This window comes from Apostichopus japonicus, chromosome 2, assembly GCF_037975245.1.
Source record: "Apostichopus japonicus isolate 1M-3 chromosome 2, ASM3797524v1, whole genome shotgun sequence".
NCBI lineage: Eukaryota > Metazoa > Echinodermata > Holothuroidea > Aspidochirotida > Stichopodidae > Apostichopus > Apostichopus japonicus.
Window position 1 is genome coordinate 3,494,175 of NC_092562.1, and position 25,321 is coordinate 3,519,495.

General features: G+C 37.8%; 1 protein-coding gene across 1 annotated transcript; it reads right to left on the minus strand.

Moving 5' to 3' along the window:
• On the minus strand, positions 1–24,641 carry LOC139974464 (uncharacterized). Its single transcript, XM_071981642.1, has 13 exons — positions 24,478–24,641; positions 17,086–18,006; positions 16,269–16,374; positions 14,931–15,081; positions 13,833–14,112; positions 12,631–12,838; positions 11,898–11,967; positions 10,312–10,562; positions 9,645–9,755; positions 8,610–8,834; positions 8,090–8,226; positions 7,060–7,162; positions 1–6,502 (listed from the first exon to the last, which is right to left on the minus strand). Exons 3-13 carry the CDS (start codon positions 16,344–16,346, stop codon positions 6,356–6,358), a joined length of 1,761 nt encoding a protein of 586 aa, XP_071837743.1. The 5' UTR covers positions 16,347–16,374; positions 17,086–18,006; positions 24,478–24,641; the 3' UTR covers positions 1–6,355.
• Positions 24,642–25,321: the final 680 nt, after the last annotated feature.

A 25,321-nucleotide genomic window follows, 5' to 3' on the forward strand; every position in this document is an offset into this window, starting at 1 on the left:
TTCAAGTGCAAAACCATTATTTATTTTTTTTATTTCTTCAATAATTTCTCTGTTGAAAGGAAGCGTCCGGAAGTGAATTTCTTCCAACAAGTTATAAAAGTGAAATATTTTCCAAATCGCTGTCAGTTTAGCTGAGTAAAAGCGATCTTAACTTCACACTATTGCCGCATGCAATGACTGTACAGTTTAATAATAAATTCACTTCCTCCCCTCACCACCGCCACCCCTCCCCACAACCCCCACCCCTTGTCCTATGCAGATCTCACCATGTACCGCGAACATATATACTAACCGCATGCTGTTTCTCTTGAAATAAAGTTAAGGTACAGGATTAACATACTTAAATGAATACTCAAGTCACAAGCAAAAAAAAAAAAAATTCATAATAATAATAATAATAAAAAAGAAGACGACCCCTTCCAGAGCAGAAAGCACAATTTAGGAAGAAAACAGTAAAAAAAAAAAATAAATAATACTAACACATTGAAGAAAAACGCAGAAGATATGGAACGATTTTTCGTCAGACATTTACCATAAAATTAGTGCATCTGGCAAATTTTTGACAAGACAATACAATTGAGATGATAGGTACATAAGATGTCACGTGACTGAATATAATATTCCAGAATGGAAGTAGGCAGGGCAGCCATTGGTTGAGAATAAGATCGTCACTGTTTTATTCTTTCTCACCCTTCTCAACTAGCAGTAACATAAATCAGCTTATACTTAGCACTTATAGTTGAAAATTTCAGTCTTCAGAGAGAGAGAGGGTGGTGGGGGGGAGGGGGGCTGGTAAATTGACTTCCATCGGTGAACTGAGTGAAGATATGGTAATACAAGAGTGATACAGACTATCACTCTGTGTGTCGGAAACAACCCGATTATGCGGGTTTGTTGGTCACATGATGATATTTTGCATGACGTTAATAGCAAGACTCGGTCAAGCACGTTAAAAAAAGGAAAGGATTTGTCCAGATTAGTAATCGTACTGGACAAAAAACCAAAACCCCACACTAATAACAAACCAATATACAAAGAAATGGCTTTATACTGCAAATTTGATTGCCATGTGGACCAACCCATTGGTGCAGTATGGACAGATAGATGATGATGGTGAATATTGATAATCAGTATCTTGACAAATATCACTGAGCAGTGACAATGACCAGTAAATTAGTACTAATGTAAACCTAAAAAAAGAAGAAAAAAAAACAGACACCAGACTGCTACCATCAAATGTTCAAAATGAATTCCAAGTTGTCTCGTTGCCACTACGAGCTTTCCCATCATCATCACTGCCATCCACTGTACTAGCTGGATAGTGTCAACTCGTTCTTCTTCTTCTCCAAGGCAAACCTATTCCCTCTCCAATGCATCTCCTGCCCATGCACCCCGCTAGCAGTATGTCACAGCCAAGGTGTCTTCTTATCACAACATTGTCAAGGTTGTGGCATGATGTTAGCCAGATCCTCCTCAGAGGTAGATATAGCCAGCCTGCCAGCCAGTTGTCTCTAAGTCTAGACACTTCATCTGTCTTGTTCTTTTTAGCCATCACAATCACACTAAAAATGTACTAAGGATTCTCCTCCATGTTAAAGCAAGTTGGTAAAGTAGAGTGATTACTATACTATCATTTACAGTGATTACTATACTATCATATCCAGGTTGTTTTCTGATGACATTCTTTCGTCATCCTTGAGATCCCTCTCTAGCATAAATTTTCCAAACCCTATTTAAAGCTCTCATTATTCTTACCCTTACACTTCATTATTACTTTGGTTTTTAATGTTACCTCCTCATCTCAAAGAAAAATGAGAAAAAAAAGAAGAGTTTCCACAAAGCAAAATGCAGAAAATAACACTAACAAAGCCTATACATAGTGAAACTCCTGAATTTTATAATCTTGACATGGGTAAGGTAATTAGATGGAACAAGGGTAGGCAGAGGACGTCTCCCCCCCCCCCCCAAAAAAAAATTTACATTACACTTGCATAAACCTTAAATCACAATGTACTGATATGACACCCTATGTTATACACGATTTAATTAGCACATCATCACAGTGACGTTTTTTTGAACCAAAAGTCCAAGATGGATATTTTCTTTGGAAGCAATATTTTTGCATCTGTCGGTCAAGTTAAAATCTACAGAGTACAATTCTAAAACTAGATTGTGACTGCCTAAACTAAGACAAACCATCCCAGCTTTTCTTCACCTCACAAACATTAAATTAGAACAGAATTAATGAATACTTCTTGTTCTAAAGAGTCCATCCTAATAGCCTACTAATCAGTCAAAACACCTAATCTGAAACTCTTTCGGCAAAACTTCAATGCTGCCGTCACCAATTGGGAAATCAAGGTGAGACGGACTAGTAAAAGCTAACTAAGGTATACTGGTATGCGGGAAATCTACATCCAATCTCGTTGTTAATCGACCGAAACACAAATGCAGAAAATCTACTTTAACTTCCAGTTGCAAAAAGCCAAATGATGTTCTCTTGACCAGACCAACACAAACAAGACTTCTACTGACCATTGTCGATATTTCTTCCTCGACAAAAAGAGTCTCCAAATTAAACTTTCAAATTAAACTGTACCACCCCCAAAAAGAGCAGGTGATCCATCTTGTACTTAAATAACGCAACATAAACCTTTGGTAATCTATCTAGACACATGACAGTTTCTTTAAGTCTCTCTGGTGAGCCTGAGAAAGCACCGAAACCTACACAAATTCCACTCATTTTTAACCAAATTTTTCGAAGCAACACGCGAAGACGAAACCACTCTTCGAAGGGACCCTTTCTCTTTATCATTAAGTATCTCTTTCTTCAACAAAAGGGACACCTTTTTGCAGTCAGTATTCTCTTTTCGTCTTGTTTTGTTCAGCTAGCTTCCCCCCCCCCACACCCCTCCCGTCATTATGAACCTAATAAAGTATATAAAAAAAAAGTGGGAAACAAAATTTGTAAACAAGTTCAAAGCATAAAACCAAGCATATGCATAGCTACAAAGTCTTGGATTCCCATTATGTATAACAACCTAAACTATGGATTCTTTGAGGGCTAAACACTATCACTTGAAGATACACATTGTGCATCGAACTCTGCAACAACAAAACAATGGTTAATAACGCTGAATACATAGTTCTAAGTTTCCAGAGCTACATTCTCGTGAGCACCCACCAAACTCTCTGTGCGGTATTTAGTTTTTGCCAAAGCAGGAAACATAAACTTGAGACAAAAGGACAAGAGTACCGATTAAATAAATACCTCTACTAGTTTCTCACCAGAACCGCTCAGTTATTCTCAATCAACGTGTATAATTTTAGGCTTGTTTGTGAAAACTCTTGTTTTACATGACACACAAACGTAAAAAAAAAAAAAAAAAAACACTTTGCGACCAAAGACGTTGTCGAGTCTATTCTCTGTACAAAGAAACGAAACGGCTGATATGACAAGTCTTACAACGGGAGCAACTATCAAACGCAACGGGGTGTGTTGCCAAACATTAAAAGACACTGTGTTAGTATTGACTTTGTTTTCAAAGGCACAGAATATACCACATACTTTTCATTAACATCTGACAGATAACCTCTAAAAAAAAAGAAAATAGGACAGTCACAGAAATAAACACACATTCTACTGTTCTTGTCCTTATAAATATCCATTTCTGATTCTTTTCAAGGAAAAATGTATATATATTTTATTTCATCTCTTTTGCTGTACCTAAATTTAAGTAATATTATCAGCTAAAGCAGTTCTAAATTAAGTGACTTTCACAACAGAAAATTTCAAGATGCTACAAATAAAGTTGCTTTCAGCAGTTTGTATAATATTATCTGTTTCCCATTAGTCTACACACTGCATGATACATTGATCTAACAATTTCCGATCGACAAAAGTGTTTGACAGACAGACAGTTGGAAGTTCTGGTAGACGGACAGCAGATGAAGAACCAAAGTTGGCTCAAAATTGTTCCCATGGAATCCAATTGCCAACCAAAAAAAAATATTGGAAAAGATTCAAAAGAGTCACATCAAATAGACCAAAAAAAAAAAGTCATTCACAATTTTGACAAATAAAGAATGGGTAAGAAAAGTGTAAAACACCAATTTGCTGACAAACACAAATTTACCATTTCATGTGAAAATAAAGGGAACATTCTTTAAGAGAGAATTGTTCCCCATACCAAATGATTAACATAACCATTCTTACACAAATTTTGTGGATCTTTCTCAAGTCGTCATCTTGGGACAGACTGTTAAACTTTAGATATACTCATTAGTCTGATAGGCCTCTCAATGCCATTTATTATTCAGGAAAGTTCATGAATTTTATTATACGCAATAGCATTTAGTTTGTTCGTGCTTTGAAAAATGCATGATTTATGCAGGCAGTGAAATATACCTATTAAGGAGTTTTCGAGTATTAAGAAGGAAAATCCTTTACTAAAACATGCTTCATAAAATTGTGTTAGGGTTTGACTGCCAGGGAGTGAGCAATCTTTAGGGATTAGGCTGCATGGTGTGATTCATTCATCTGTCAGGATTAGACCTGCAGGGAATATCCAGTAATGTAGAAGTGATTAGGCTAGAGGGGAGTGCATAATTAATCTGTTGGGATTAGACTAGTGGGTGTGCGTCACCTGATCGCCTATAGATGTACACCTCTACATGTATTGTTTATAATCCAGCTGAATTATACATTTACTTTCACAGTTAATGTAGATTGTGCAACTCAAGTAAACATTATGGTGAATAAACATCAAGTTTATCAGGAAGAAATTTATCGCCCACATTTCTTTGCGGATTTTTCCGGCAAACTACCGCTTCCCAACTTTTCCTTTTACAAGCACGTACCACCACATGCATCGTTGTACGTCAAAGTGATCCCCATGATTATAACAAAAGTAAAAACTTTTCTGAATGTATATAATATAATAAAACAGAGAGAAAAAGAATTAACCATCGACTCATCTTCAGGAAACCACAGGTCACAAACATTTGAAATTGACCGCAACAGCCGTAGAAATCGATTCAGATGATTTCTGCTACCAGTGAGAGCGGTTTCCGACAGCATTTTTCGCACGTTATCGGCTAAAAAAAATATTTCCCCGTTCTATGACGCCATCTCGGATGAAACAAAAGAAAACTTGACAAGGGTGACTGAGAGCAGTTGCTCAACCATCACACTAGAACTTTCTTCATCTTGTAAGGAACGAAAGAATGACTTGAACATTTTCTTTAAAAAAAAAGGAAAAAAGACTAGTTTTGATAGATATTTGTAGACTCGATTTGTTATCAGCTGCAACAAGAGACCTGGCAGTTCAGCCAAGCAGCAACAGCCCAAAAAAAAAAAAAAAAAAAAAAAAAGAGACTTAACTCTTAATAATCAACAAACCCAAAAAGAGGGGAGGGAAGTTTCAGCAGATTTGTTAAAGACAAATAGTTTGTCCAAACAGACCCGAACCATAAACTGACCTCATAAATTTGCTGATGAAAAACTTGACTACTTATGACCTGAGTAAAATTTCTACCTTTTTTTTTAAACAATTTTTTTTTTTAACAATACTCTATTAGTAACTTTTCCTACTTCCTTCTTTCCCTCTCAAATGATTCTCCTGGTTTTGTAGAAATTGCCAACATTTTGACGCTCACACATTTGGAGACATTCTTTTTAAGATGAGATCTTTGATGAAATATCTCAACTGATATGATAAGTGAAATATATATCTTACAAAAAAACTGTTACGTTTTTCTTCTTTCAACAACGTTGTTCATTAATTTGGTTGTTGTATGGAAGCCACATGATGTATTTGAACAGCTACAGTCAAAATATCATGCAGCTTCTTACTAAACTAGATTGACATAGTATTTCAAAGTATTTTTCAAATTTCCCTGCAGAATGGTTGCTTGCTAGCATTTGATAAATTTCCCAAATTCCAACTGTTTCAATAAAATACTACTACTCGTTCAGTGATTCTCCATGCCCGACTTTTTCAACAGAACTTTGTGACAAAAATCTACAAGATTTTATTTTACTTATTTGTTTAAAAAAAAAAAGAAAAGAAAAGTTTCAAGCTTGTAGGACTGAAAATGAAAGAATACCGAAGTGAAGAATAGAATATCAAGAAGCACGAAAAAAGAAAACAACAGAGGAGTAAGTAAAAGTTATTACACAGATTCATCGTCGGGAGGAATATTATTATATATGCAAAGTGATCCATGCGTCGTACTCGTCAAGTCAAACACCATAGACCTTTCCCGAGGGAGATCAGGTTTTTTTTGTAAGTTACTTCCGGCATTCGTGCCGTCTTTTGTCACTGAGTTCCATCCTCCATTATCGAGGGAAGAGCTAGTGTTCATCGTCTGAGGAATCCGAGGACGAGCAGTCCTCGGAGTCGCGGCCCTCATCGTTGACGTGATTAATCAAGGCATTAACAGGGAGAGAGCTGGAGAGTAAATTGACCAAATCCGGTTTGGTTAAGCCGTTCCTCTTCAGCTGGAGATACAAACGGAAAGAGTGTGATGTCACCATTCCATGTAGTATTACCTTTTAGCTTTGTCTTAAGTATAGCAGTCGTCTGTACGAATCTGGTCGGAAACTTCTACACTTTATCCGATCCGATGTAAAAGCTGAGATTGCTGAGAAATCATCCAATTGATTAAATGAACCATTAAGAATGCCAACCTTTGATATCTTTGCCTGATTTCAAACCATTCTCAGTTTCCTTAAACATCTGACAATGGTTCATGGTGTCACCAGATTGTGACAAACTTCAACACGGAACGTCTTTTTTAAGACCAACGTACCTACATTATAATCTAACAGATCTCTGTGGGACCAACTCACATACACAACAGTTAATTAATCTAATCAGCTGCAAATTTCATTGCATTCTTGTCTTTTTAAGACCAACGTACCTAAATTATAATCTAACTGATCTCTGTGGGACCGACTCACATACACCAGAGTTATTCAAGACCAACGTACCTACAATATAATCTACCTGGTCTCTTTGAGACCTACCCACATAAACCAGAGTTTATTTATCTTACCTGCTGCGATCTTAGTTTGAATTCTCGTCGTTCATCTTCTGTGATTGGAGCATATCCATCCTCATTGTCACTGTGTTCGTGCCAACCCATCTCACGCAGTAACCTACAATAGATTAATAAAATCTCACTTTGGAATGATTCAAAAGAGGTCGGACAGATTTTAAATACAATCAGAACGTATGTAAATCACAGGTACTGGTACCTCAATTAGGTTCTTTCAATATATTTTCCAGAAAACCATAATAAACCATGCTTCTGTCAGAACTTTTGGTAACGAACCTCAAGCTGTTTTTCATACAAGGTATAATTGAAAAAGAAATTATTGGAAAGCATGCAACATGAACCAGGAAACCTCAGAATTACAGCTAAGTCCGGTGGTCTACCAAGTGAGCTACACATCACTAGTGGTGGGTGGGTTCATACACCAGTCAAGCGCCCTATAGCATACCTCACAGCTATGGCTATATTTTTTTTTCCAACACAAAGTGGAACACATCCTGAAGCACACAATACGTACATGTATACAACCTATTGCAAAATTCACAATGGTTATTAAACTTATGAATTTATGACATGGAAATGTGATCATGGTAATGAGCATAGAGAACTTTGCATGGGAAAAAAATCATTGCAACACTGGAAAAGTGATCTCAATATAAATTTGTAAATATAATATAATAAATATAATATCTAAATATAATATCCAGGCTGCTGTTATTCTCCATCTCTTGCAAAAATACTTGTCCTTTTTTGAAGGGATCAGCAGAATCACTGGACATATCAATCGCTATGGCGATCCCTAGTATAGTAGGGAGAGCAGATGATCCTGATCGTAAAACTGCATAACATCTTGGATTGAGAACAACCACCACCAATAGACTTTCCCGGAACAGGTTGCTGGAATATTCATCTCCGAGAACGGACTGGACTCATTGCATAGATTCACGGAAAGTGATAATTGCGACTGGCTTTCTGAACAACCACTGAGAACCAACATTTGAAACGGGAATGCCCCCTTTTTTTTTTTTACCTTTGTTCTGCTTCCAGGCTACTGGATAGCTTGGAAGTATTGTCTGATGTGCTGGTGTCGTCCCAGCTCGCATCGGCATCCAAGTAGCCATTCTCCAATGATGTGGTGATTTCAACAGAGTTTATGCTGCTGTCATGCTGTGAAAAGTAGAACAGGTATTAATAAAATTACCCCTCAGTAGGTGCCAATACTAACTAAAAGAAAGGAAGAAAAAAAGAAGGGAGGACTCATTGCTGGAGGAGAGGGGGGGTGGGGTGGTTAGGGAAGAATTGAAGGGGGGATTCATTGCTGGAGGAGGGGGGGGCGGTTAGGGATGATATTACCATGTTCAGTCAATGCTGTCAGTCCAGGTACTTCAAAAAAAAGATACATGGGCTTAGGGTGGTCTACGTAACTTTCAAATTCAACATTACAACTAAGTCCAAGACCCAGTGTTCAATAACATTTTGGTAAAAAAATTAATCAGTCTAAGAGCGACTTATGTCAATCTGAGATCCAACTTGTGAGTTTTCATACTCACCAAGTTTTTCTCGTTCTCCGCCATGTCGTGGTTGAGACTGGAAGCACGATTGAAGTTGTAATCTTCGTTCTCATAACCACCGTTTTCAGTTGCGTTTGAGTTGCGCAATCCCAGAAGAAAGTTGTTCTTTGGAACTTTCTTCACCCTACTCCCGGGGGTGAGCCGAGAAGACGGAACATCCACCGGCTGAGACAGTGTTAACAATGGAGGTTTGGCTGGTGGAGGCTGCAAAAAAATAAATAAATAAACAGCACACAAAATATCGGAACTGGTGCCCAAAAGTACCCTTACTGTATCTGCCTTGCTAAATCAAAATATCATAGTGTCTTACATCACACAACCAATATAAAAGATTGCAATAGAAGACCACCGCAGCCTTGATGTGATGCTTACAACTTACCAAACAGTGGGAGCAGTTTTCCTAAAATAATAACTATTTCAACTATTTACGATGTCAATCAAACAGTTCCCATGAAAATGTCCTGGAATTTTCAACACAGCTTTAACAGTATGTTTTAGTTGCTGATTGATCACTTCAACAGTCCAGTTTTATTACAGTGTACCTAAAAGTAGTTACATCGGCATAACTGATATTAACCAATATTGATGAAAGAAATGGCTATGACGACAACTGATATCGGTGTAAATAATATTTTAAAACTATGACCGTGAAAGTTAGATGACCCCCCCCCCCAACCCATCACATGCACGCATGGTTGGTCAAAATTAGACATCTTATTATGGAATTTCATGATCTACCACTGAGTAAATGATGCATGCCACCAAACCATGAATGAAGCCACCTAACGAGCCTATCCTGAATCAAACAGAACTGTCATATGCAACAAGCCTGCAAAATATAAGGTTTACATGTGAACAATTCTGACTATGTCTCATGTAGAATTTTAAATTGACTACAGTGGTGGGCCTTCCCCCTGATGCCCCACCCCCTACCCCCCAGACTTGAGCCTGACTCAATCATCATGCCAGGTAACAAGTCTCTGTTAAAGCTGAGGCTTGTTTTGTTATACTTACATCCACAAGAACCGCTGGGGGATTGCTACTGTTACCATTGCTGTTGGTTACAACACCTGGCTTGTCCTTGGAAATTGTGGTCTCCTTGGTAACAAGATTCCGTGGAGTGACCTGCATGCAAGACAGATTGTTGATGTACCATGAACAAAAACCGTGTTGAGTTTGCATGGTAAAAGATGACCAATTTCAACGTACTTACAGTAGTAATAAAACATTGCTCTTTCACTATATTTTAATGTGATAAAAAAATAAGATTTAAAAAATTAAAAGCTATCATACAGGAAGTACAAAAAAACAACACAGAAACACATTAGTCAAACTCCATCTGCAAAACTTTGCAGAAGAAGTCACATTATATATATATATGTATATATATTCATATTTGTGGCAGACTTGTCGGAGACCTCGCTAAAGCAGTTATCATGTCTGGAGAACAGCTAAGATCGCTGTATTTCGGCATTTTACTTCTCCACCTCCACTTTTGCTTCATGCTGCCATCATTTTGAGATTACATTCACGAATACATAGATGTTGTTTTATTCTGTTAACACTCCCACCCTTTCCTGCATGATAACACTGTAAATATAGACATGCAAAACTCTGCTGTTACCAGAAAGTGTTGTAGATAAAAAAAAATGGACTATCTGATTCTTCTTTTCTTTATTACCTTTGTGTTCACTACCTTTGCGGTCAACTTTAGTCCAGTGTTGATGCTCTTTACGGAGATGATACCCCGGGTGGAAGAGGAGGATGAGGAGGGCGGGGGGGCTCCAGTACTGGAAGTAGAGGTAGAACGAGCTGACAAAATCGATGCCTTTGGGGTTCCACTCTCCTTGGGATCTTTATGTGTGGTCTTTTGTATGAACTTGTAGGGCTTCCCGCCAACTGTGGTATACTTTGGGGTTCCCGGTCTGTTGTCTGTTGAGATTCAGAGACGAAAGGTACACAGTTATGGTTTTAGTCCGCTATTGTTACAATTAAAGTTTGCAAAAGTAGCTAGAGATATCTTATGAAAGGGCAACATGTTATTTCACATGCTATTTACAAAAGTTCCCCACATTGTTTGAATAGGAAATGTGAAGATAAAGCGTAACAATTGGGCCATCTCGATGTGAAAATAGAACAGCTGAGTGTGTGAGCTCTGTTAACACAGTACTAATGTTCAACAACAGGCTCTAGATCACACAAATGCAAGTTACCTGGAGAAAAAAACCCCACCAAAACAAACTTTTTTTTCAATAGCAGTCTACCTCTCTTGTCAATGTCAGCCATCTCTTCAATTTGAAAGTGAAGTCACTAACACAAAGTAGCTATACAGACCCAAAGAATTGCCCTCATGCTTGCTATGAATGGTCAACTTTACATCCATACATACCAGATAGTGAATAACTGATCTGGTAGCACATTGCAGAATGCTGCACAAAATGGTCAAATTACTATACAATTGCAAAGATGTATAGCAGTCTTTGCACACAGGAATCTTAGTATTCTATAACTAACATAAGACTATGCCTAACCTATGGACAAAATTCAGGGCTTCCAAAACTGCAAGATAAAAATGTTACCAATAAACTATCCCTGTTGCACATAAGCCTCTCTTCAGTCCATTTCTTGTTTCGATTTAGAGTAATAAAGTCATGGTCAAAGGACACGCATATCATGCTTTTTGTTGAAATACTGCACCTGTCACAATTATAGTTTCCCTTTTATCTCTGCATCACTCATGCATTAACAGATAAAACGTTTAACAGACAACCAGGGAACAAAATCAGTGTTTATGAATAAGGCAATTTTATTAACATTGTTCCTCATAAAATGAAGCAAATAACATGCTGTAATCTACTGTAGATTTTTGCATTTGCCCATTTTGGATGTCATTAGACCGTAACAACACCCGATAAAACATTAACTGGAACCAAAACAAAGAATTCAGTCGGAGGAAGGGAGGAGGGACGGACATCTTGCTACATATGTGGAGTGTTAGCTCAGTGGTTAACGCTGGTGCCTTTCAATCATAAGGTACCCGGTTCGAGTCACTCCCAGATTAATGTATGTTGTCCAGTTACAGAGTTGTTGACAATTAACAATTCATAATCATGGACGTTAAATATGAATGTAAGAGACTGACTTTGGTCAGCTTGCAGCTTTGATAAGCCAATGAGGCTTCTTCGCGAGTTCCTGCTTACAGAAGGATCTAATATACATACATACAAACATATACATATATTTTTGCAATCGTTCTCAAAGACTCACCCCATGCACCGGCTGGTTGAGGAGGCTTCGCTGTTTCCTTCTTCTCATCTTTATCTCCAGATAACGAAGGCTGCACGACAAATAAAGGGGGGAGGGTGTAACAGTGATGGATGTGAATCAATACGAGTGAAAGTCACTACAACTATATCAAATACAAGGGAAAGTCCCTACCACAGTATCAAATACAAGGGAAAGTCCCTACAACAGTAGCAAAACACACGGTTAACCCGATCTGCAACCATGCTTCTTTGTTTGGTATGTTTAAAGGTAGGGTAACCAGCACAACCAAAACTGATGGAATTAACAATCCCCCCCACCCCAACCCAAACAAAAACTTCTTTCTTATTGTACTATTTCTGATATGGTCTCGGGTACTGGAATAAATCATGACACAGTTTAACAAAGATGCACTCTTCCTAACAAGTCATGGTCGCCCTGGTTCACATGATATCAAGACTGACTGAATTCTCAGCTCATGCTCAGCTTACGAGGAGGTTGGAAAAGAAGCTATTCTACCGATAGTAAAAAACTAGAAGTCGATCACCTCTTCATGTGAATCAAATATATAGAGCATCTCTCAGCTTCCATTTTTTAGGGAACGTTTTCATTGGAAAGTTTCACCCATATCGGCTCATTAAAGAAACCATTCATGCCAAACCCTCCCTCCTCACCACAAAAGAAAATCAGAAAAGAAGAAGAACTGCAACCTTGACAAAAAAACATAGAAACTCACAAAGTCCTGACTTGATAAGGCACTTGAATCTTTCTCTCCTCCGGCATCCTTCACCCTATCCCCAGCCGCCCCAGCTTCCTTACTGAGTCGTAACCCAGCTCGATCAGAGCTCTTGCTTCTGTCCTCTGAATGGGAAGTGCGAGGATAGAAGCCATCCTTCCGATGGTCTGCATGATTGGAGCGCTCCTTAGAACCTGTGTGGGAGTTCCTGGAGAGACAAAAAGTTACAACTGTGGATATTTCATATGGGAAAGTGTCCTCTGAGGCGATCTCACTCGGGATTAAGGACAGAGGGACAAGTGGGATCGGGCGTCAATGCAACATGAACAGAAAGGGCTGTGCAATCCTGTTTCGTTTCATGAACGTCAAAAAAGGGCTTACCATGCTGGACGAGTGAGGTATAGTTGCAATCTGAGATGAATACAATAATAAGCATAGTATGATCTTTCACGTGACACAAAGTCCTCCAAGTATTTTAGACTGTCACGTGACACAAAGTCCTCCAAGTATTTTAGACTGTCATGTGACACAAAGTCCTCCAAGTATTTTAGACTCACATGTGACACAATCACACAAAGTCCTCCAAGTATTACAGACTGTCACGTGACACAAAGTCATCTAAGTATTACAGACTGTCACGTGACACAAAGTCCTCAAAGTATTTTAGACTGTCTTGTGACACAAAGTCCTCAAAGTATTACAGACTGTCACGTGACTCAAAGTCCTCCAAGTGTTACAGACTGTCACGTGACTCAAAGTCCTCCAAGTGTTATTGACTGTCATGTGACTCAAAGTCCTCCAAGTATTATAGACTGTCACGTGATACATAGTCCTCCAAATATTACAGACTATCCTGTGACTCTGTCCTCCAAGTATCATAGACTGTCATACGACCCAAGGTCCTCCAAGTATTATAGACTGTCATGTGACTCAAAGTCCTCCAAGTATTATAGACTGTCACGTGACACAAAGTCCTCCAAGTATTTTGGACTGTCACGTGACTCAATAAACATGGAGAATAAGTATAATAGACTAAACTAAAACAGATCGGTGCTAATGAGATGACGAGAAGATGGACAAGAAATAATGGACTTTCTTTGTCATTTCAATTTTCAACGTCATCAAATATAAATGGGCTGACGGTTCAAAGGATGTAACCCTATGGCCTTCTTCGGTCGCTAGCTTCAAGTCGGAATACTCACCCTGATGGGTACCTCTGGCGCCCTCCACTGTGATGACGGACCCCGCGAGACTGGCTCCTCCCGTTGTAGCCTTCCTCCCGCCCACGGGGCATTCCCTCTCTGGTGCCAGGACCAAACCTACCACGATACTGGTTGGGATTGGGGAAGAAGGTCTCTGTTGAGAACCCATGAGGTGGGGGGGGCGAGAACATGCCAGATGAGTTATGGTTCAGGGAGAGTCCATCTGTCATAGACATCAGATCATCAGCTGAATGCTGTCTGTTTGGGTACATTCTCCTTTCTGATGAGAGGAAAATATTGAAAGGAACCAATATTAACAGTGATTAGTATCAAAATTTTGTCCCCTGGGAATTCTATAAATATATATTAACAGTGATTAGCATAAAAATGTTGTCCCCTGCGAATGCGACACACAACATTGACGGTTATGCATTTACTCATAGCCTAGAAGCTAAGTTAGAAATTCTCCATCCAAAATTCTGCACAAGTGCTTTATTGACTGATTCAATGCATATCACGCACCATGGTCATTTGTTTCGGACATAAATTTTGTCAAGGGACGACCAAAAACACTGCTTCGCCTCTCAGAACACAATATATGTTAGTTATACAGTTTCTTCTTCAATTCTAATGATCATATCACTCATATTTTGTATAGGAAACGAGAAAGGTGAGACAACACTCCAACTTGGTAATCTAAACAACGTCCCTCCCACCATCCGGGCAAAGATAGAAGGTTTGAGACAAACACACATAGGAAGAGCAAACATGATCATTTTTATACAGGTTACAGTTGCCTAGGTTAAACCCAAAAGAGCACTAGATTTGGTCAGACTGCATGGCATGGTTTGGCTTCAGGAAGAGCTAACAATTTAAAGTTCTGCAAGTTACTGTGCCAGGCTTTCAATATCTAGCCACTCTGTTACACACCTCATAAAAGCACGCTGAGTCAATGTTTTCAATTTCAAGACTATAAAAGCCAAAAGTTAGGCAAATATTGACCAACTCTGTGACCTGAATTTAATTTTGGTCGGTGAGTGAGTACTGCTGTAGGAAGAGTATGCAAAGCATCAGTTTGAAGCAAAATAAAACTGGTACCATCATTGACATGTGTTGCACTCCCTCCACGATGAAACTGTCTTGAGTAGCCATGGTTAGGGTAGAGGGGCACTTGACGGGACCGTGAATCTGAATGATACTGATGCTTGCCGCCAGATAATCGATGATCGCCACTAGATTGGTGGGTAATCTGAAGAGGGGAAAAAAAAAACATTGCAAAAGATGTTTTTCACACATTTTATATGCAAAGGACAAGGGAGGTATATTCTAGCTAAGGTATCTACACATGTATCTCCGAACTCTAGTGTGATATGCTGTACTTTACAGAAAGTGGAAAACGGAAGGGGGGAGGGGGGGTGATAGTAGTATGGGGAAGAAGAAAATCCTCTGTTGAGGAATATGAGAATATTTTTGATGCCTTAAAGTCAGAGTACAACTGCAGCAAAAGGATTATACAAAGGACAGGAAGGTTTCTGAAGAACATTTACCATGACAAGAGCATTGAGAGTGTTGTGGTCAAGTGGTCAAGGCAGTGGACTTGTAATCTAAGGTTTACAGTTTCAATTCCTCTCCAGATCAAGGCACTTTATCTCCATTGCCTCTCATCACCCAGTTGTATAAATTATGGGGACTTGCGAAGTAACTGGTAAATATAGTTGTCTGCGCCGGTTTGTGGCTGCATCCTATGGGACTTCCCTTAAGAGACAGGTAGATACTGGGAGGGATCATAAATTTGAAAATTCTGCACACTTTGGTGGTGTGGGTGTGACAAGTTACCAAACAACTAGGTGTAAAGTCGTGTGGGGTGGCCCTTGGCCTCACAGTAAACCCTCAACTTTTTTAACTTTAAGTACTGTACATCACAGACCAGAAATTGGGTTGTACTATATTCTGAATTAATAAAAGGTTATCCCAAGTAAATGAAGTATTTGATGACTCCTGGTGGTTCTTAACATTTTGCCTCTCAGAGACTTTTCTTTATCACTATTAATCACACACAAAACTCAAAACTCAAAAAAAAATTCTTCAAATCATGAATCAACTGACAAGAGCTGCTTGAGAATATTTCATTAAGTCAACTGGTAGTTAACTTCCACAAACTGATCTGTCACGCCTGTCACTTCCAATCCTAAATAAAACCAGATATGAATGAAAGAAAATTACAAAAGCAGGTTCTGACTCCTAGGAATACTTTAGTGTTCAATTTTTTGTGTGTGTACATAGCAATTTTGAAGGCCCTGGATATAGTCTCTGAAGACATACAGTGATGGTTCCTGTACATTCAAAAACCGTCAAAACCGGCTTGTACAGCCATTTGACCATATTTTGCATGGCACTTTACAATGCGATACCGGATAAATCATTCCCCGGACTCACCTGATTACTGTGTGGTATTTTCAGCCAGGATGGTGCAAAATCATGTTCCGGTTGTTTGGCCATTGCAGCCGGTACCATTTGCTAAAGGGCTGCACTCATAGTGCCCCTGAAAAAAAAAAATAGAAAAATGACGATAAATAAATGTCAAGAAAAGGAATAAGTTTAAACAAAATAAGTCTTGATACAAAGGTAACATGTAAGTTGATAAGTTGTCAGATTCTGACTATAAGTTTTTCCAAACTGCTTGTTTTTGTGTGGGACCAACTCTGATATGAATAATGGCATGTTCATTTACTGTATACAACTGTACAACCCCCCACGCAATCCAATTTGTAAATCACTCCGTCGTTAAACATCCGCTTGGTGGAAAACATCCACGAGGTAGGCTCGAGTCGATCAACTGCAATTGATGTCATTTTTAGTGATATCTGTGACGTTTGACCAGGAGTAACATTGTTTAGAGGAAACCCCAAAAGTAAATTTCATTCGAGGAGGTAGTTTCGAATACAGCGTAAAAGAGCTGTGAGACTGAGACTATCACGTGACTGTCCTCCAAGTATTACAGACTGTCACATGATTCAAGGTCTTCCAAGTATCATAGACTGTCACACTTCACAAAGTCCTCTGTGAGACTGAGTTACAGGATAAAATTATAAAATTTCAAGGTGATGGATGCTGTGACTTATATAACTGAAACCTAACCATCCTCCCTAAGTTGTCTATTGTCCTCTCTCTCCTTGTTGCATGACTCCAACCAGCCTTGCTGGTAGTCAATTTTCAAACTCAATCCATTTTCCATACACTTAGTGTTACTTACCTTAGCGCTTCTGGGCGTAATTGCTTGCTGATTTTCTCTCCAATCAGCGGGCATACATAAACGGCAGAGAAAAAAAAGAAGAGAAGTCTCTTCCAAAATCAGGAGGGGGTGATCTTTCCTTTGCACTACAGCCGATTGCACTTAACGATTCGGAGGTTTACTGTGGCTGGAATGTCGTACCTATCTTGCCATTTTCTTCTGGAATTTTAACTGAAGACCAAAAATGTTCGAAGAGCTTTCTCGCAGATAGATTCGGTGGAGCAAAATCCCTCTCTTCGACCAAAGCAAAATTTTTCTTTTCTTCACTTTTCCCCCTTCAAAATCTGTCACATTTTGCCCTGTTCTCTGGGGTGTTCGTTCTCAAAACATTGGTATTTATTACTGACGCAAAACTGGTTGCTACTTGTTACCTCATGAACTGACGACAACCTTCATCAACACTAGCATAGAATGTATACATTGAACCTCACTTTCACGGGGGCTTTAACTAGTTTTACTAACAATCAGGCTTCTTCAACTCTTCATCCTTCTCTCAAACATCTTTGTTTTGTTTTATTTCTTCCCCTTTGCTATGTTAAATGTCGATAAATTTCATTTATTCTGATATAGGCGAGATGCAATAGTACTACGAGTTAAACTGCATTCAACACCTCCTGATGCGTGGAACAATATTATAAGTTATGTGCTGACCAAGCATTTAATCTATACATACTGAAATTTTCACACTTATTCTTGGCTTATTTTCTTCTCTATCACCTGTATTCCATTGTCCTCGTATTTCGCACAACTAAAGAAATTTCAGTGATAATGAAACTTGTCAGATGTAGACCTCCTCTGATTAAACGCAATCTAAATGTGGAGCTGGTTTCCTCTGATTGCTGGGATATATCCTTCCGTCAACAACTTGTCCTCTCTGTGAACCTGCACAGGTAAAGGAAAACAACACTAATTACTGTACGTGAAAATGGGTAATGTAATCATGAACCTAGCCAAATACATGTCTAATGACCGTGTAATAAGAACTAAGGCCAAATTGCTACCTTACAAACATTCAATTCAATGCATAGCAGTTTTTAATTTACTTTATATACTGTATATATATATATATATAAAAAAAAAAATGTAACAAAATTCCCACAGGTTTTAATTGCAAGCTCTCCTTTTTTTTAACCAATGATCTCCAACATAGTGATCATATATATACTGTACACTAAACTACACAGTAAGCCTGAAATCATTTTTCATCTTGGCTATATAAAAGTATATATATTAGACAGGATATATGTTTTAACATAATTTGGTAAAACCTGTACCCTGTTTATACTGTAATTCAGAGTCTGAGGAGTCACAAGTACTGTACATTCAAACAAGTATACTCAAATTGCTTCCAGGGTACATAAAATATGCCGAGGAAGAGATTAATGTTCAAAATTTTGTGTAGCAGGTTTCAAGTTTCTGAATGAGTCCTCTGAGACAATGAAATATGTTGGTCCCTGTGTACAAAACTGCTATATATACTGTTCAGTAAGCATCTTTTAACAATTTGACCATTTCGCATTGCAAATTCATCATCTTTTGGGGAAGTGAAAGATGTTCCAAAGTTTAAATCTCATTAGAGATATTGCCCAAATTAATCAATGGATAAACTGAAACAGGAACCGTTTACAGTACGTCTACACCTAGGCTTAAACCTGCTTGTTCAAAATGATAATTTAACAATAATATTAAAAAAACTTTTTAGAAAAAGAAAGGAGTACAGTAGTTTGGAAAAGTTCACGTAGCTTGATATCTGCAACACACCAAAACCACCATACACTGTACTGCAACACACCAAAACCATACATTGTACTGTCACACACCAAAACCATACATTGTACTGTAACACACCAAAACCATACACTGTACTGTAACACACCAAAACCACCATACACTGTACTGCAACACAACAACTCCATACATTGTACTGTAACACACCAAAACCATACATTGTACTGTAACACACCAAAACCATACACTGCACTGTAGTTGAATACATCACGGTTCACAATATGTGACACTATTTCAAAGCAGTTGTCCCATGCAGCACTATATGTACATTATAAAAACTGACTGGAAGTCCTGCCAAGTTTACAACGACAGTGTCTGCCCAGTTAACACTACAATACCGTGCACCTTCAGTAAAACAAGGGGGGAAAATATTCACATGTATTGATTGACTGCATTCAAACTGTGAAACACAATCAAACATATCAATGACATTGAAAATTTCACATTTTCTTTCAATTCGACTGAAATCTAGTTGCAATGCAGCTGTTGAAAATGATGCGTTACTGTACAGTCCAGTACATTTGTTTACTAACCAATGTAATGGCATTTCATTCTGTGCTGTAGGGCTTTTGGAAATGTTTGAAGCAAGTAGCATTTACAGTTTTAATGAGGTAAAGTAATTTTTCTTGTGACCCTAAATTACTGTATACTGTAACAATAGAAATCTCAATTGGCAACAAAAGTTCATTAATTAGCACAATATTAGAGAAAACACTCAGGAAGCTTGTTTAGAGATTCAGTCTAAAAGTTAAGTGCTTGAAATGAACTAGAAAGGAGTACATGTGTGTCTAGATGTTACCACTGATAAGGGTATCACTACTGTGTCTACAAGACTACATATAAATATACATAAAGTATGGCCATGAACAGTAAGGCGGCCAGCATATCAGCATACTATATACACATAAATGGGGGCAGCAAGGGGAGAGATACAATAACTCTTGAAGTGCAATGCAATTGGTGATGGCAGGGAATCATGTATCTGGTAGTACCGCACTGCAAAATGACATACAAAAATGGTCAAATTGCTACATACAATTCCACAGACGTTTAGCAGTTTTGATACATACAGTACTAGGGAACTGTAGTATAACTTTCACAATCTTGAGACAAAATTCAGAGCATTTCAAAACTGCTACACGTACAAAATTTGAACACTAAATGGTATCATTAAATGAATACTGTGCCCAGGTTATTTCAAGCACATTAAACTGCAGGCTATAGCATACTGTACAGTAAGCACTAGGACCAACTGACATGGATATAGTATATATTGTCACATGCAACACTGTACATGAGAGACATAATTTACAATAAATCACATGTAGGCTGCTACTGTACATGCAAGTGGTACACACAAAACGATACACTTTTGTACATTGTTAATATGACATTTTGTCAAGATCTCCTGAACTTTAATGAGTTTGAAAGAGAACCTGAAACATAGAATAATCCTTCCGTTCGTACAATGGATAGTTTCATACTCGAACCTAATGCGCAACACACTACAAATCTGGATTTGTCTAATGCACAGTACATAGTATATTGCTGAGCTACTGTATTGTACTGTGAACAAAGGTGACTTGGTTGAAGGTGTCAACTTGAGGCTTCCAGAAAATGCAAAATGTATTGAACCATATTTATGACATAAACATTAGAAAGTCAGATAGTCCAAGAAGATTAATGCCACCTTGTCAGACAGCACAAAGGTCTCTCTCATTCTCCTCTTTAATTACTTATATAGTGTAAGTTACTGTGGTCGGCCTGACATTTCCATCCTATCAGAATCTTCTTAAAATAGGGAGATAAACCAAAAATTGGACCACTTTGAAACATATAAACTGGTATCTTTAAACAGTAAAACAGAGGCGTTCAAATAAGTTCCTTTTGCAATGTGTACAGTACTACAGTTGTTTCTAAGTTCAAGAATATACCATACATATGTCTACACACTGCAAGTATTATAAATGGAAGTGTAAACACCAAACTGTTGACTTCTTTGGACACTTGATCATAATTTATAGGCTGTACAGTAGGCTATTATAATCTATACTTTAAGGGAATAAGTCTAAATCTCATACTGCACTACAGTCCAACAGTTTCCTCACTGACTCTTTTGTAAAGGTACAGTAGGCACTGCAGATAGCAACAGTTCTATACTTTGAGCGTGACAAGGCCAAGCTTCGAGTGAGATCTGATCGGGTTGGACCAATAAGATACAGCTACGAGAGAAGCTATGTACGGTAAATCCTGAGAAAAACCTGAACATCTGCATAGAACTGTACAGTACCCTCATGTGTCAATCATAGGAAAATGCTATGGTGAATGCTAAAACATAACTATGACAGCCAGTCAACAAATAGACTGCCTTTTATATGTTATCACCCAAAAAATTGTATTTTAATTGTTTTCAACCCAAATTTTGTAACATCCAATTCCACCAGTTACTCTTCTCTGTTTGCAGGGAAAAACTCAAATAAGTGGGAAATTACTGTGTAAAAAAAGTGTTTTGTGTACTAACTGATTAATGTAAATTCTAAGGATCTAAACAGAAATCTGAGGCACAGAGTAACTGAGAGCACAGATACAACTGTCAATAAATCAGCTAATAAACGCCTTGGAGCATCTATAGAGCTACTGGCTACAACTTCCTTGCTTTTACAGCCAAGAGATAAAGAGATCTTCTTCTTAAAGAGTGTGAAGACTTACGCAAAAAGAAATATCTAATGCCGGTAATTTGACCTAGTTTCGAATGAGGTGTAACAGAGTGTTAACCACCACCATCGATCCCAGAAAATACACACAAAGCTTGCTACCGTCTGTAATTAGACACTAGTGTACAGTCAGTACATACAGCTGCGGTCAATACCCACAGCACAGTATAAACGATACAGCGATGAACATCTCAGGTCCAGCTTAAGATAACAATTAAGGTATCACGTTTCAATACTGTCTGCATTTTGTTGCGACACGAACAAAACGTCACTTGCAAGCAACAGAAAGTAAAATTTTTCAGATGGCCGCACACGGTTTGGGGCGAGTCTTCCATGCCTTTAAACAAACATGGATTTTTCAATGCAGTGAATGTTGTATGACCTTGATTAATTCACTACAGCTGGTCCAGTTCTGTTTTATTGTAGGTTCTCTGGGTCTGAAATATTGTTTTAAGACTTTCACATTCCTTTGAGAATTATTTAAATCGTGGCACCCAATTGAGACAATTTTTCTATACTGAACTATCTTGCCCCGCTTGAAAGCACTTGTATTGCCAGTATGAATATCATCAGACATATCTATCATGAATCAATTGTTTGTATTGTTAGTCATAATTATAATGCTTTGAAGCACAGAACATAGGAGGGCAGTACAGGCTGTAATACTATTAGGAAATTGTCCAAACTGACTGATTGTGGAGGGGAATAAGGGAAGGCAATGAGTTGGGTTGGGGTAGAAAGGGGAGGGGAAAGCAGTCTTGTGTAAATGGCCTTTAAAGTTGCATCTCCGTTTAGTTTGCAAAAACTCTTAGTAACACACTGTATATATTATGTTCAAAGTTTCTGAAAGGTACAAGACATGTGTTGCCAGTCTTTGCATGCCCAAAACCATTATTTGTTCCTCTCAAGAATTCATACCACATGTACACTAAACACATTTTGATGAAAACTGACAACAATGTTTAGGTTGCCTATCAACTTAAGGGGAGGGAAGCAAAATCTTGCCCCAAAAATGGGTTTTATAAGATGTTTTATTAAAGCAAAGAATGATGACCTTCTTGATTGGTATAGATTAAAAACTGTGAAAGATATATTTTTTTCCAAAGATAGAATTTTAAGATACAGTAACATTTAATTTTAATCCCTAAGGCTTGAAAAACATTGTAACAGAGACAAACTTTAAAGAAACGTATCTTCAATGTTTATGTTTCCGGTTAAATTTTTCATTATTTCCAGTGAAAGTAGTTTCTTCCGCATGTCCAGTTCCCTCCGGAAGTAAACCGAACCTTGTCTGTACGTGTACAGGCTGATCAGTCTTTCAGTGTACAGTAATTCCCCCATCCTCAATGAAGAAACGTTTTAAGCTCAATTGGGACTTGAAGAAATTTTTAAAACTTATCCCAGAAAAGAAATGTCTACATATAGACAGAAGGAAATAAGAGTCAAAATCAAACTTGACATCCTCAACAGGGCTAATTCTTAAGAAAATTTTAAGGTTGTCCTTCGGAGTGAAAAAAATTATTTCCGAACTCGTTTCCGATCATTTCCAGAGACAGAGGGTAAAATTTACTTCATTTGCCAAGCCTAACCTTACTTCAAACAGTTTAGACCTAACCAGACCGATACTAATTTGGCTGTCCTAAGCCTTACTAGTAGTATTACTAGTACAGTAAAGGCTTCATAATTGACGCACCCTCGTAATTGATGCACCTTCAAATATAACTAGCAACGATACAGCAGGCCACCAAAACCTTTTGTAGTCAAGCAGAATTACATATTTCATGAGCTTGAAACCATTTCAGCTATTTGCTGACCAAATTGTGGTCCTTTTTGAAGTTGTGAACACCCTCCCCCCAGTTTTGCCCGTATTTTGGGCATTTGGAAATATTACACCCGAAAAATAACCAACATGACCTCAATATGATACCACTACTCTCTGGGACCTGACCTGTCTGAGCTTAGAGGCTGAGAGCATAGCAAACATCATCCAAAGTCAATGGATGCATACTAAGGCCTACACTATAGTTAGCTTATCGACGAATGTGTCAATTTAGGGGTATGAAAGAACTTGACACGGCAGACATTTTGTGGTCAAATTCTGCTCAATTGTACGGTACATAAGCACAGAACCTTAAATATTTTGAGATCATTACATTTCTGAGGAACTACACATATGAAAAACACATACAGTTGAGTGATTTGGATTTTTCCTTGATAGACATAGTTGATCAAATCCTTAAGTGCGTCAATTATGAGCCCACCATGCTACTAGTAGTAACTACTAAGTTCTAGGCTAGTCAGGGGATGATTTATTATCGCAACGTAAAATGGTTTACAAAGTGGTCAAATTGGTATACAAGTGCAAAGATGAAGGCTTAGCAGTTTTTTTTTACAAAGGAAATTCAGACCCTTCACAACAGCTACACAAAATTTGAACACTGAATTATTCCCTTGTACTTTGTAGTAGGGTTGTTAAGTCAATAGGCCTAGGCTACCCCATTTTCATAACATTCATGTTTGGGCAATTTGTGCATATATTTGATGTGGGCAAGTATACAAGAAAATTATAACGTTTATAGTAGCTAAATTTTTAACCTGCATTATATCTGTTCAATTATGACAAACTGCAATGAAGTCTTAATAAATGACAGTGTGCTAAAAACTGTAACTTCGTGAAAAGTGACATGGTAACATTAGTTAGTCGTTCCAATCAAAAACAAAGCCTAACTTCTATCCTAACATATTGATCATGCATACATTATTTTTTACAAGGTTATTTTAATAGCTTTGGTATATTTATCCAGGGTATTTTTAAGAACTTTCATTAACGCTAAAGGCAGATATTACTCACCAATTTAATTACACTGCAACATCTTGATATGTTTTAAAGCGCACAGAGCTTTTAAAATGACGTTATCTAACGAAAAATAGTGAAAATATCGTTACGAAATACATCAGTTATTTTCTCCTTAAAAATTTCGAGCGTGCTTGGGATTTCTCATAACATGACCTCTTCGATTCTCAAGTAAAATGTAAGCTATAGTTTATCAAATTAATAATTACAGAATGTCAAATAATCAATAAATTCGTAAAATATTAACACTAAAATAATATATTACAACCAAAATTATTTTTTTATTCTTATATTTATCAAATTTAAGAACAACCGTTGAAGGTTTTTTCTAAATTAAAGGGAAGTCCTACTGATACAGTTTGAAGGTCAAGCGCCAGTTTAGGGGATCTCCCTGGAACTACAGAACTAAAAAAGCAGGTAGGTTGTACCACTTTTAGATCCTGATAAGCAACGACATTGACGTAAGGAATCACGACAAGTTATGAAAACTTGAAAATGGTGAAGTTCGCGTTTTTTTTTACCACTGACTCACTAAATAGTCTATATCGGTTAGAGGCAATGTGGTAGTAGCAAATAGGAATTTCGACGCATATTTATCATATCATGCGGGGAGAGGTGGGTTGCTGGGGGAAAAAGGAAATAAAAAAAGAGGTACTTGAAGATACTTTCTAGATAAACAGCCAATACCGAGAAACAATTAAGTCGTGATCTTTGATAAAACGTGCAATTGTTGGAAAAAGAAAGGCAACAATATTTAGCCATAAAGCGCAGAAGAAAATTAGGTGCAAAAAGTCGGAATAGTTGAAAAGAAAAAAAGGGTACAATTTTGATGTAAAATAAA

Coding starts and splice junctions, on each gene's coding strand:
- LOC139974464 (XM_071981642.1), bottom strand. CDS start 16,346: ATGGTACCGGCTGCAATGGCCAAACAACCGGAACATGATTTTGCACCA. Junction 11,968..12,630: donor CCTTATCAAGTCAGGACTTT/GTGAGTTTCTAT, acceptor TTTGTCGTGCAG/CCTTCGTTATCTGGAGATAA. Junction 6,503..7,059: donor TCAAACTAAGATCGCAGCAG/GTAAGATAAATA, acceptor TTGTATCTCCAG/CTGAAGAGGAACGGCTTAAC.